Genomic DNA, 13,671 nt, shown 5'->3' with positions numbered 1-13,671 from the left:
AAAACAAAATCATGAGCACCTGGGTGAGCATCTGACTCTTGGTTTTGGCTCGGGTCATGACCTCATGATTTTGTGAGTTCGAGTTCCCCCATCAGGCTCTGTACTGGCAACTCAGAGCCTGCTTGGGATTTCTCTCTCTCTCTCTCTCTCTCTCTCTCTCTCTCTCTCTTTGCCCCTCCCCCACTCTCTCTGTCTCTCTCAAAATAAATAAATAAACTAAAAATATTTTTAAAAATAAAAACAATCATAATTTTTGAACAAGGCACTAAACATATTCAACAGTCTCACAATTCTTGAAAACACCAATGGTACTATTAAAAAAATAGTCACCAGGGGCGCCTGGGTGGCGCAGTCGGTTAAGCATCCGACTTCAGCCAGGTCACGATCTCTCGGTCCGTGAGTTCGAGCCCCGCGTCGGGCTCTGGGCTGATGGCTCAGAGCCTGGAGCCTGTTTCCGATTCTGTGTCTCCCTCTCTCTCTGCCCCTCCCCCGTTCATGCTCTGTCTCTCTCTGTCCCAAAAATAAATAAACGTTGAAAAAAAAATTAAAAAAAAAAATAGTCACCATAATACACTTCAAATGGTTAAACCCAAAGAAGACTGCTATTAAATGTGGAAAAAAATAATAATGATGTCCTTTTTAGAATGCTTTGTTCTGTGCTGGAAGACATGACACAAAGCTAAGAGCTATAAATGCAAGACATTTAAATAAATGCAAAATGACATCATATGAAAATTTTATACAATTATTTATTATAAGAGAAAAATACAAAATCAATAGCATGCTTATATGCAGGTAATAGCAAATGTGGAAATAAAATTGTGTAAATAAATTTTATTTATTGTTGTAACAAAAATAGGATGGCAAGGACCTATTTTAATAAAATGCATTTAACATATGAATAATATTACAAATATTTTTGAGATATATAAAGGACATATATAGAAGACTAAATATTTTACAGTTATTACCAAATTAATGCATAATTTAATGCCATCCAAACAAAAAACAACTGTAATTCAAGGTAATTTAACAAAAAATATTGTAAACTTCTCCCAGAAGAATAATCAAGTAAGAAAAACACAGAATTTTTTAAAACAACAATTAGAGGAAGAGATAAGTCTTCCCATATAGGAAGCTTATTATAAAACTGTAACAGTTGGGGCACCTGGGTGGCTCAGTTGGTTAAGCGCCTAACCCTTGGTTTCAGCTCGGCTTATGATCTCACAGTTTGTGAGCCCACATGGGGCTCTGTGCTGAGGGTGCGGAGCCTGTTTGGGATTCTCTCTCTCCCTCTCTCTCTGCCTCTCCCCTGCTTACTTGCTCTTGCTCTCTCTTTCTCTCAAACTAAATAAATAAGCTTAAAAAATATATTTATAAAGCTGTAACAATTAAAGTAGCACAACTGACACAGACATGGAAAGACCCTGCTCAACAGACAAAAAAAGATGTCTCGAATCAATGAGTGACTCTCCTGGGAACGCTAGGCTGGTAGGTAACAGTGCAGCTGGAGATGGAATTGACTTTCAACCTTCATTTCACACTTTTCATCACTAATAACTTGTAACAGACATGCAGTATGTGCAAGAATTAAATCTTTGTTAATTTAAGCCCCTGAGTTTTAGGCCATGTTTGTTAGCACAGCAAAATGTAGCCTATCCAAACCAAAAGTCATACTCCAAGATACAATTTTTCCAGTAGAGTTTATTATTGACTCATAACACAAGCATAGATTTGAAATATCCTTACCTGTCTTAAGTAACAGGGGCTTCAGTGTCTTATGGAACTAGGGTGCAAAATTCTATGCTGCCAGTAGGTGTCATGATCCACACTACGCAGTGCAGACTAAAAAACTCAAAAAAAGCAAAAAAACAAAAAACCAATAAACAAAAACAAACAAACAAAAAAAAAAACCACAGGCGCATAAGATTTACTGTGAGTTGGGTACCAAAAATAGGAAAGTAAAATAAATATGCCTGTTCATCAGGAGTTAACTCCAAGTAATAATATTTTTTTAATTGGTTCTCTATTTTATTAGTTGTACGATTTTTTTAAATTTTCTGTGTTGGTTGATTTTAATACAAAAATTTGAAAACATAATGTTTCAGTGTCAATGTTTTATTGTCACACTGAACTTGATAACTGATAAGAGATCATTGAAGCCATCCTAAAATCATTTGAGTAATGCATGCACAGTGTTCTAAAAGCTTTGGTACTTGTACAGATAGCTATAACCCATTAACAATAACTTCTATTACAAACAACCAGCCTAAAATCCTTTTCTCTCTCCTCCAAACAGTGACTCATTGGCAAAGGAAGCCTACCAAGGATTCCAGGGGCCTTGCTTGTCTCTGACTCTGTATTGTGCCATGCATGTTCATATCTTTGCTGAATACTTGTCAAGGAGCCAGTCAGTGTGGGTCTGATATAGTAAATAAAAAGCAATAATGGTGGAAACAGAATGGATAGTTCACAGTCTGAACAGTGTCCATAATAAACAGCTGTGAACCTGCTTTATGAGAGTAGACTCTACCCTGGAGGCATATTCAGGATACAAACGTACCCTTCTATTTTACAAAATTAGATGCTGCCCTTGGGAAAACTTCCTGAAGACCACTGCTCTACACCAATTATCATCAGCTTTATCTGTCTGAAGGTAAAGTAGCTGGAAAGTTGTTCCTTCTCAAATACATGTTTTTCCTTTAATCTGATGTGTTTGTCTAAGGGCCTATTGGTGTTTTGTGGTGATAGATGCCATAGAAGCATTTTGTGCTTTGGCCTAATTGGATGACCTTGGTTTCCAGACCTGTCAGCTTGACAATTTTTACAAGTGGTAAGTTCGAGTGAAATAAAGTTTCTAAAATTAAAGATAAATTTGGCAAAAAAGCACAAAAATGAGATGACAAGTACCCTTAAAGGTCTGAAGAATTTGTTCTAAACTATGAGCACCTCCTAATGGCTGGCTCATAGAGCCTGGCCACACTACACCCGTTTGAGGATTAGACTTTTAAAGAAAGCACAGAAAAAGTCAGCAGTGTGAATAACTAAGTATCTTTTTGTTCTTTCCTCTCCACCTACTCCCTCCTTACTGCCTTTTTTATTCACTGTTTTGTTTTTAAGATATTATAAGCTGACTCAGATATATACAGATTTTTAAAAATAGCATCAGTCACACAGAGCTAAGAAAGTATATTTGCTATGAATTTGACTCAAAGGAGGACAAAGAAAAATGTTTAGGGAAGAAAACTGTGGTCAATAGCAAATATTTTTAAATGAAAACAGGAATTTGGAAACTGGTAACTAAGGATACAAAACATTTATTTTTATATTTGAAAAATAGCATAAAGATTTTAAGAATTTGATTTCTGGAAAAACTAGTAATTATGATATTGGTTGTTTAAAATAAATGCAACATTTTGGAGGACCACACATGAGTTTTTTGCTGTTAGTGAAAACTTTTTTTAATGCAGGGTTTTTTTTTTCTTTTTAATGTTAACTTTGGAAAACTATAAATAGCAATTGTTTTTTTTACTTTAATTTTGGTAATAATCCGATTTTGCCATATTGATTATAGGAGATGCCATCAGCAATTTAAACTTTAGGACTTAAAGAGGAATGCAAAGTGATTTCTTAATGGTACAACATGCAAGCAACTAGGTTGATTTTGTGATTCTTTTTGGGTTGTTGTTGTTGTTGTTGTTGTTTTAGTTTATTTACTTTGAGGGAGAGAGCACGCACAGATGGGGAAGGGGCAGAGAGAGAGAGGGAGACAGAGAATCCCAAGCAGGCTCCATGCTGTCAGCACAGAGCCCGATGTGGGGCTCGAACTCGCAAACCATGAGATCATGACCTGTGCTGAAGTCAGATGTTTAACCAGCTGAGCCACCCAGGAGACCCTGATTTTGTGCTTCTTAAAAACAAAACAAACAAACCAAAAAACGTGTACTACATGGAATGCCTTTAGGATTTTAGCCAGATTCTAGGGTTATCTTTTCTAGGTTCTGCTGAACAAACTGAAGAATTTCCTGCTTATTCAGATCTAAGCAGGTTGCTTTCCTTCAGGCAGGAGCTATCTCAATTCATCATCTATTCATTGCTAACTTTTGCCGGGCATGTTGAGTTTGAAACTCTCACTGGAGGCTTCAAGTGTCCGTGTTCCTGCTCACCATGGTTCTCCCCCGCTGCCAGCCTGTCACCACCCCTTCGTTTCTTTTCCTACAAATTCTGGAGTCTGTGCAGAGCAGCTCTGACGTCTTCCTGTCCTCTGTAGAGCTAAGAGTAAAAGAAAAAGATTTGCAGGATCTGTGTTATATTTTGTTTCACTCTGAGATAAGTGATCCAATCTGGACACAAGCTTTTTAAAAGTCCCTTATTTTTTTTTTAAAGAGAAAGTATTTTCTTAATAATTAAAAATAGGCTTTTTCCTCTTCTATGTTGCTACTAGTGAGTGGTAAGCTACCCAATTTTACTAGAAGATACACTGGACATTCTAAGCAGAAGAAATACATTTTTTAGAACTGATTCTCTGGAAATATAACTTCTGATGAAATGGTGAACAATTTCTACACAGCTGTTTAATGGATGTAAATATATCCCTTTTAACTCCAAGCTTGAAATCATCATGTGTATAAAATCTTTATAAGTCACTATAAGGTGAAGTGGTGGCACATTGTTGAACAATAAGGTTATGAAATTCAACCTCATTAGACTTCAGATGAATAATAGAAGGTTCACACTAAGGGAAAGGCAAGAGGAATTAAATATTCAATCAATGATTCTCAACAGCAGGAACGTTAGGGAGGATAGTAGTGATGGGCTTCCCCACTAGGAACTTGTCACAATATTTGGGGCAAGGGCACATATTGATTCACATACATTTATAGGATGCTCTTTTCATTCCAAAAAATGATGCTTTTTCTAGGACATTTTAGTACACACATACTGTGTGACAACAGCATCCCAAAAAAAAAAAGGTTGAAATCATTGTGGCAGATCCCTTAGTTACTGAAGTCTGTTTTTCTCAACTACTCCAGATTTGAGGTTTGGATTACCAATATTGTAAATTTATATTTCATTAGTCTATTGGAAATACTATTCCATCCATATTATATGGATAAGTACTGCATTCTGGATTGTTTTAGCTAGTGCAAACACAAGTGAATACATGAGGATGAATACACACCTGTGGATTGCTTCAACAGAACGTGGGACAAACTTAAGAATGGTTTTCATAACTACTATTTATATTATGTTGAGGATAGAGGATTTAGAAGGGTTTTGTTTGTTGTTTGTTTGTTTGTTTGTTTGTTTTAAGCTGCAAACTATAGGTGTTAAAACAGTGAAGTGGGACTAGGTAGTATGTGAAGGAAACACTATTTCTCCCAGAACATGGAGAATAACAGGACAGTGGGGAGTGGTGGTGGTGGGGGTTCTTCATGAACTTCAGTAAAGGCTAGATCACAATGGTATCCTAAGCTGCTTCCATGGATAACTTGGGGACTGATGTGTATATATCAGTCAGGGAAAAAGTATCAGCAGGCATCCAGCCTCCAGATAATCACCTAGGGCTCCTTCCTACCTCTGTCAAGGAATAAGTCACAGATAAATCTAGAAAGAGAAAAATAAGGTCAAGCCACCAGCAGAGTGCAGTGTGGCTTGAGCCTGTCTCAGCTGGGGAGTCCCTTTAAATACTTCTCCAGGGCAGAAACTAGTTCCAGGACCCATACCGGCATAGGCATGTACTGTAAGTGGGGGGGTAATGACTCCTATTTCATCAGAGTGTGAGAAGACAGTGGTTAGGAGACTCTGGTTCTAAGAAGGTTCTTGACATCTTAGAAACAGTCTGTGAACCCATCACCGAAGCAAAGTGCAGGCCGGGTAGGATGGCTTAAGGAAAACTGGGAGGATCGAGTGAAATTCTGCACACTGAACATAATCCACTTCCCCAAGAAAGCCTCTGACATGAAAGACAGAGACAAAAATAAACACTGCAAGAAAAGCAACAGAGAGTAAACTGAGACAATTCAGGAAATGGAAGAAAACTTTTAAAGTAGTATGGAAAGATAAGAGAAGCTCTTACATTTATGAAACAAGAGCAAGTTTCTATAAAAGAAACTATCAGAGAACAAACAAAAACTCTTGGAAATCAAAAATATGACCAAATATTCAACGGAAAGTCTGGAAGAAATGCTAAAGAAATCTGCCAGAAAATGTATATAAAAGAGAGAGAATGAAGGGGGCAGGGAACAGAGAAAAACGAGAGAGATAAGAAAATTAAGGATCCATCTGTGAGGTTCTACATCCAGAAAATAAAAAAAATTAAAGAAGCTAACTTATATCTTCTTATACTATCTCACTAACATATGGATAGGGTTTATTTTGAATTAAAAAAAAAAAGGCTATAGCCTTTTTGGTAATTTTAACTACCAAAAGCCATTTTACATAATTTCCAACTTTATAAAAACAACTCAAGAGGGAGAATTTTTGAAGTATAATAGGTTTTTAATATTTCTTGATGTAACAATTTGAGAACTGGGAATAGCAGCACACATCCCCACCAGCAAGCATCTCAGAGTGACACTTTCTTACTGCTGATGATGACGTGGCCTTATCTAGAGATGTGCAAATTCTGGGAGAGAATTCTGAACCGCTCTGGATGATTGTTACTTATCAGTTGTCCTGTTATGTGGACCTTCCTGTCAGTTTTGGATGCTGCAAAGCTATCCCACACTCTTGTCCAAATTCCATGTTCTCTCTCTCTCTCTCTCTCTCTCTCTCTCTCTCTCTCTTTTTGGTATGACTCACTTCGAAAACTGAACATTTATTGATCAATTACTAGGATTAAGACCTTGCCCCTAGCCTGTAGTTTAACCATAGTTAACATTCTGTCTACATCATAAGCCCCTTCTCTCATGACAGAGCACAAACTTCAGATGCTTTGGTTCTTTCCTTCTTCTGATGTCCAGCTGTGCTCATTTGTTCCTGCCAGCTGCTCACCCCTTTCCTCATAGTCCTGAGGACCAGAATCCTTGAAGAATTCTGCCTTCGCCTGAAGTCATTTCAGGTTCTAGTAGGCCTCAAAGGGTTTGAAATTTCATATGGCTTGGATAACACAAATACATGTTTATTATTGGCTGGCCAGCTACTTTAGAAGTGAGAATATTCCCATCTCCCACAAATAGATTTTCTAAAAAGCTTCTCAAGGATGATTCAAAATAATAGACCTCCCAGAAAGAAAATGCTTATTTATGATAATCACTCAGATCTTTTGAGCTATGGAAAGGATGAATCACAGCGACATACAGTGTAAATTCTGTAATAAATGGGACTATTGTTGATTTTTTACGTTCACTGTTTAAATGGATAACTTGGACTGGATCTTCCCAGATTGTATTGTAATATAAGAAATCCTCTATGAATGATTATGGTGTGTTTAACTGAATATAATTTTCTCAAATATCTATGGATGAGCATGTGTTGGGCTTTGTAATAGGCAGATAAATATATTATTTTTTAAACTTGTGGGTGAGTCCAGGGGAAAAAAGGAGAATGATTTAATAAGCACAAGGCAGCTTGTTGGTTGTGCCACATCATTAAAATGTGACTTAACTTGGGGCACCTGGGTGGCTCAGTCGGTTAAGTGGCCTGACTTCAGTTCAGGTCATGATCTTACAGCTTGTGTGATTCTGTGTCTCCTTCTCTGCCCCTCCCCCACTCATGTTCTGTCTCTCTCTCAAAAATAAATAAACATTTAAAAAAATGTGACTTAACTTTAGGTACCAAATAATCATTCCTCTTGTGATAGCTGAATCCACAGCCTTAAAGAGTACCATATATTTATCTAAAACTTCTCTCTAAAGAACTAAATAGGCTTTACTGACATTATTTTCTTAGACCACTCAGCATTTTGTGAGGAAAGTGGAACTATTTAGGTTGTATAGGTAAGAAAATATGTAAAGACATTAAGTGGCATGTTTAAGATTATCCAGCCAGCCATAGATCTGGGAAGAGAACAATGATCTCCTGAGTCCAAAAAATACTTTATCAACTGCCTTGAATTTCACTGGAGGAAAGGGCACAGAGTCAGTATAAGTTCAGATACTAAATATGTTTTAGTATCCTCTAAACCCTGACAGTTATATTTTGGAACCTTCCAGAAGGCAGATCTTTGCTTTTAAAAGGACACAAGGGCAAAGGTTTGGCACAACCAATGTTACCAAAGTCTTCAGCATGATTTGTTTTATTTTCTGCAGAAACGTTTATCTTGAGAAATAGGCCTTCTGATTCTGAAGTAATCCCAAGTGCTGCTGTTATCCCATAACTCCCTATGCTTCCCAAGCAGAAGGTGGATTTCTTGAATGTCATGCAAATTATATTTTCTCAAATACAGCTGATGTTCAAGCAGGGCTCTGAAATCAACTGTGAAATCTTGACTCTGGGAACACACAGAAAGTGGTTTGAGAAATGACAAATCAGGTTCTCTGGAGAAAGGTTCTAAGCAAAGTAAGTTTTAGTCCCGGTCTTGCTAGTATCAACTGATGAGACAATTCAAAAATGAGTTTGTTTTCCTATATAAAATCAATACATTAATATTTAAGATAGTTTCCTACTAATACTTTAATATTCTTAATGTTTTTATGCACCTTTTAAAGCCACCAAATATTTATTACTTTTGTCAGTCTGTAGAATATTTATTCAGCCATTATTATCTACATTAGAGATTTTGTGTTGCTTTGTAAAATCTGAGCCTCCCCAAAAGCCTTATTTGTTTGTTTTCATTGCAAACGGTACTGCGGGAGGTGAGAGGAACATTCACTGAGTAACTCCATTCCAAATCCTCAATGGAAATAAGGCTATGTAATACACACATACATAAAATGCCAATGCCTTACTATGTTCCACTGTGTTCATATCAGGCTTTCTTAAGAAATACTGATATATTATCCACATTTTAGAGATCATGAAAAAGACCCTTAGAAATGTTGAGAAACTCAACCAAGTTCATAGAGCTACGTTCCCCTGAATTCAAAATCATAATCTGTTTATTATGCCCTTTTACCTTCCAGAAGGGATTCTTCTGGAGGATGAAGGGGTGCTCCTTGTAATATAAAGGCTGCTTGTGAATTGCTTCCCTGGTCATAGAAATTTATCACTCCCTTATTCACTTACTTGACCATAAGTGCTTCAAGTTACTTACTTGGTTATATTTTCCATGGAAATATTGAGTTTGATTTTCAAATACTAAAAGCACAAAAACCCCAAAAACCTAAAAAAGAAAAGAAAAAAAAATAAAAAATTAAAATTTTAAATAAAGGAAAGAAAGGTAAATAATATCCCCCAAATAAGAGTAGGTTAAAAAAAATAAAGCCGGGTTTTTCTTCTAGTATTGGGACAGATCGCGACTTCCCTGGTAGAGTGCCAAATGAACAGCCAGCTTGTACTCAGCACCCAGGTTGTATGAAAGATATAAATCTTGAAACGCCAGAATCACACTAAATATGGTGAGATGATCACACTGAAAAAGGCACCGGAGAACTGAGACCCGCAGAGAGAAAAGCAGTTATGTGCCCCATGTTACATACACTGCAAAGAACAAAATATCTAAGAGAAATAAAGGACAAATCCCCAGCCTCATTAAATTTTCTTTTTCTTGTTTTTGTTAAACCTTCCTCTCGTTTCATATCATTGATTTTTCTACAGTTAAAAGGGACTGTTGAGATTAATGTAAAGAGCTTACATAGGACAGGGAGTAAGAGAACCTGTGTCTCATTGGGGTTCCCTACTTGCCAGTGGGTAGCCTTGTGAACCTCTTTAAGCTTCAGTGTTCCTAGAAAATAAGGGGGTTGCATAGATCGTCTTTAACTTTAATTAAAACATTCCATAACTCTATAAAACGGGTATTACCCAGGCAAGGTCAGCTTTAATATACTAAAGCTAATTGGGGAGAAACTTGCAACGTGCAGGACATTTCCTAAGGGATAAGGGTCAATCCTAGCTTGCAAAGGAGGTTGAGAGAAGGAGGAAAAGTGAAGGAGTGCCTTCATTCAGTATCTGGGAAGGACCTTTGCAGGGTAAAGACAAGTGTTTGGGCATTTGCGAAGAGAGGCTGTATGTGGGGGGCTGCAGGCAGACTACTACTATTTGTGGTTTGTTTCCAAAGTGAGGACCCTTTTATACGAAAACACTGGCATGATGTATTTGTAGGTTTAGCATCTCCAGTTTGAGAAAATACACCAGAACAAAAAATTGTTACGATTTACTTTGAAATAAAATTTTAAAACTGAATCATCATGATATCTATCTATCTATCTATCTATCTATCTATCTATCTATCTATGAAGACTGGCTATGGATGCAGGACACATGGTTTATTCAGTTGTCCATGATGCTTGGTGCACATATTTATTTGCAGACTTCTTGTAGTAAATTAGCAGCAGCCCATGGGCCAGAAATCAAGGGATTAGACTGATTTTTAATGTATGAACTCAGACTTAATTTTTGTTATTTTCTTGTCTTCTCCCTTTTTCCCCACCACTTGGCTGTTTCCCTGGGTCACTGCCAAGCCCCCTGCAGCCCTGGAGTTCTTTAGGCTGATGGAAAGTTAGTTTTTGACTGACAGTGCTGTGATCAGAGGCTGAAAATCTTAAGAGTTCGGTCACCATTTGCCTAAGTGAAATGAATGGCCCCATTAGATTATCTTAACTATGGTACAATGGAGGCAAGGATGTGTTGCGTGCCAAAGTCAACACTAGATCTAATTTTATGAACGTCAAATGGATGCACAAAGTCTCCAATAACATGATTTTAGACTAGGCTATTCCTTCTTGTGATAAAAGGCTGATTAGCAAGATGTGGCTGACCATGTGATCAAGTTAATCTCAGACAAGATTCCAAAGCAATTCACAACCATTGAAAAAGGAGAGCCATGCAAGTTGGACCAAATTTTTAAAAAATGCTGCAAGTTCTTCTCTGTATGATCAAAAAACTATTGGAATCAGAGAATTAGTTAGCTGACAGGCATTCCAAAGCAGATTTTGAAGTCATAGTAAGAGTTTAATTTATAAGGGCATGATGTTTAAAGCTTCTAGCAAATAATACTAACAAGCAATAGAGTTATTCAGGCTGAAATCTGTTCTAACTTTAATCAGAACAGCAATAAACATCAATGGCTACTGCTGGGAGTGGGTTGGATGTAAACTAAGGTCTCATGTCCAGGATCAAAGCTTAATTCTTAAGCATGAAGACAGGTTCTATAAATGCCACTTGGTAATACAATAAACAGTATATCCATATTGCTACTGAATGTTTTACTATTATGTACAGTTCCTTGAAATTGGAACTTATAAATATCCTATTGCAAGGAGAACTTTTAGGCCGATTAGCAATGGTGTGACAATAATATTTAGCAAAGAAGAGAAAGAGAAAGAACAAGCCTCACCTTTCATCTTTAAATTGAATTAACATGACCTTCCTTATTCTTTTAAAGGAAAATCCAGGAAATTTTTTTGAGATCCGTTTTAAAAATGGCCTACAATATTATGTTTTAATTAAAATTGAATAAGCTTCCCTATGAATATTAAAAATTTAAAAGCCTAGCCAGCAATTGTACATTATTAAAAGCTGCATCACTCATGTCAAAGAAATTAGTACTTGATTTTTAGAGATTCATCATCAAGTTCTTAAATGATCAGTATCCTGAAACTCAAATTCAAATAATGTTAATACTTCAGTTACCCAAAGCAGAGGAATAATGTTCAGTAACTGCAACGAAGTTCGACGACCTCCAGAGTATGGAAACGCTTAGATAAAACCGGTATTTTTATTTACCTGTAATACTTAAAAAAAAAAAAAAAAGTTCTGGAAAAAAATGTATTATCTTGCCCAAATCAGTTACTCCTCACCCCTCCCTCCATTTCACAAATATTTGTGACCCAAACTTGTAAAGTCTCTCACTTTTTGTGTCCCACTCCAAGTTCATGCCTTACAGAGAGGAAGCAAAACTCCTTTCCTGGGTGCGAACTCTGTAATGTCATTTTGTCTTTTAGATAATCCTATTTTCACAGACAGTTCTGGCTTTTAGATTGTTTACCCCTTTCTTTCTATTTCTTCTGGGTTTCTTTGTTGATGATGTTGGAAGGTGGTGTAAGCAAGGAAGTCAAACTCCCTGAAAACTGTTTGTTAAAAATTGTGAACAGTACCACTAACGAGTAGAAATATAAAACGGGAGACTTCAAATAAAATAACGCGCACTCTCAAATTCCCAGAGGGAACAAAAGAAAACGAAACAACACACAAACTTGGGCTGGCTATTCCTGTACATCTGCAAAGGTGGGAGAAGTACTAGCGCCGAAGAGAAACTGCGGCCTCCGCCCTCCCCGGCCCGCAGGTGGCTCGTGGCAAGCACCTCAGACAACAATGGCCAGGGTGGGCTCTGCTGCGTTGCTAGTTTGCTGTGTCTGTCCCTACCCAGAAAAATCATCTATCTCGAAAGAATGACAAAACAGAGAAGCGTGCGTTCGGCTACCTCGGAGGCATTCCCCCTCCCTTCCTAATCTCTAATTCCTCATCGCGGTCCAACGATGAACCTGCCAACCATCAAGTTCCTGTGCAAGTTATTTTATTTCCCGCAGCCCCTCCACCTGCCAGGGCGGTGTTCCACGCACCCCAGACTTCCCTCCGGCGACCCCCCGCGGGCTGCAGCAAAAACGGGGTGCTTCGGCAGGGCGGGGGCGGACGGCTGCCGTGGATCTGGCCGGCTACAGCCGCAGCTCGGTGGCCTCCGATTGGCCACGACGCGGGCGGGGAAGCTCGGCGGAGGAGGGAGGCGGGGGCGAGGGCGGCGGCGGCGGTGGCGGCGGCAGCGGGCGGGGAGAGGAGAGGAGAAGAGAGAGGGCCGCGCAGCCTGGCAGCGCGTGCGGCGAGCGCGGGGAGAGCGGCGGTGGCGGCTGCGACTCGCGTCGGTCGCGCTCGCTGAGGCCGAGCAGGGTGCGCGGGCGGCGGCGGCGGCGGCGGCGGCGGCGGCGGGGGGTGGGGCGGCGCGCGCGAGTGAGCGGCGCCGGGCAAGGACCGGCAGGCGGGTGCTGGCGCGCAGGCACCAGGGGCGGCCGCGGCGGCAGCTGCGCCGGACGGAGCCGGGGCAGTAGCGGCCGCGCCGACCCCCGACCTCACCCCCGCGCGGCCGAGGCCAGAGAACAGTCTCCAACTCTCCGGGGGGCCGGGAAGCGGCCCTCAGCCCCCACGCAGCAGAGGCTCCGGGCGGCGGGACTGCTGCCCTTTGTGGGCGCTGCGCGCACGGCCCGAAGCGCCCTCCCCGCGGCGCTCTCCTCGGCATCTTCGTCTTGCGGAGGGGCCCTGGAGAGGGGACCCAGAGGAAGCAAAGCCACGAGCCCGAAACCTCGCGTTGCGGAGCTCCTGGGGAGCGCCAGCCGCTCCACTTCCACCGCCGCATCCTACACCGGCCAAGGTCCCCGCCGCCTGCATCCCTCCCGGCTTCCGCTGCGCTTAGGGCCGGAGCCTAGCCGCCTGCGCTGCCACCGCGGCCGCCTACACACACACGCATACACTCTTTCTCTCTCTTTCTCCCTTTCTCACACCCTCACACGCACGCCCGCCTCCTCCCCCGCCCCCTCCCCAGCTTCTTGATCTCTCGGTCTGTTTTATTACTCCTGGTGC

General features: G+C 40.1%; 1 protein-coding gene across 6 annotated transcripts; it reads right to left on the bottom strand.

The window, feature by feature from the left end:
- Positions 1–561: 561 nt before the first annotated feature.
- LOC109493383 (serine/arginine repetitive matrix protein 1-like) lies at positions 562–13,616 on the bottom strand. Of its 6 annotated transcripts, none has more exons than XR_006588189.1 (4): positions 12,663–13,616; positions 11,734–11,834; positions 9,197–9,265; positions 562–1,853 (listed from the first exon to the last, which is right to left on the bottom strand). XR_006588189.1 is itself a non-coding variant. In XM_045041983.1 (3 exons), exons 1-2 carry the CDS (start codon positions 13,445–13,447, stop codon positions 9,241–9,243), a joined length of 810 nt encoding a protein of 269 aa, XP_044897918.1. In that variant the 5' UTR covers positions 13,448–13,616; the 3' UTR covers positions 567–1,853; positions 9,197–9,240. The 6 variants fall into 6 exon arrangements, 3 of the variants coding, with proteins under 3 accessions (XP_044897918.1, XP_044897917.1, XP_044897919.1); XR_006588187.1 differs by lacking the exon at positions 562–1,853 and adding an exon at positions 3,956–4,272 and having other exon boundaries at positions 11,953–13,616; XR_006588188.1 differs by lacking the exon at positions 562–1,853 and adding an exon at positions 8,021–8,434 and having other exon boundaries at positions 11,953–13,616.
- Between the last annotated feature and the right edge of the window lie 55 nt (positions 13,617–13,671).

Source organism: Felis catus, chromosome D3, assembly GCF_018350175.1.
Source record: "Felis catus isolate Fca126 chromosome D3, F.catus_Fca126_mat1.0, whole genome shotgun sequence".
In the NCBI taxonomy this organism is placed as follows: Eukaryota; Metazoa; Chordata; class Mammalia; order Carnivora; family Felidae; genus Felis; species Felis catus.
The sequence above is the reverse complement of the archived record's forward strand: the minus strand, read 5'-3'. Positions and strand labels throughout refer to the sequence as shown.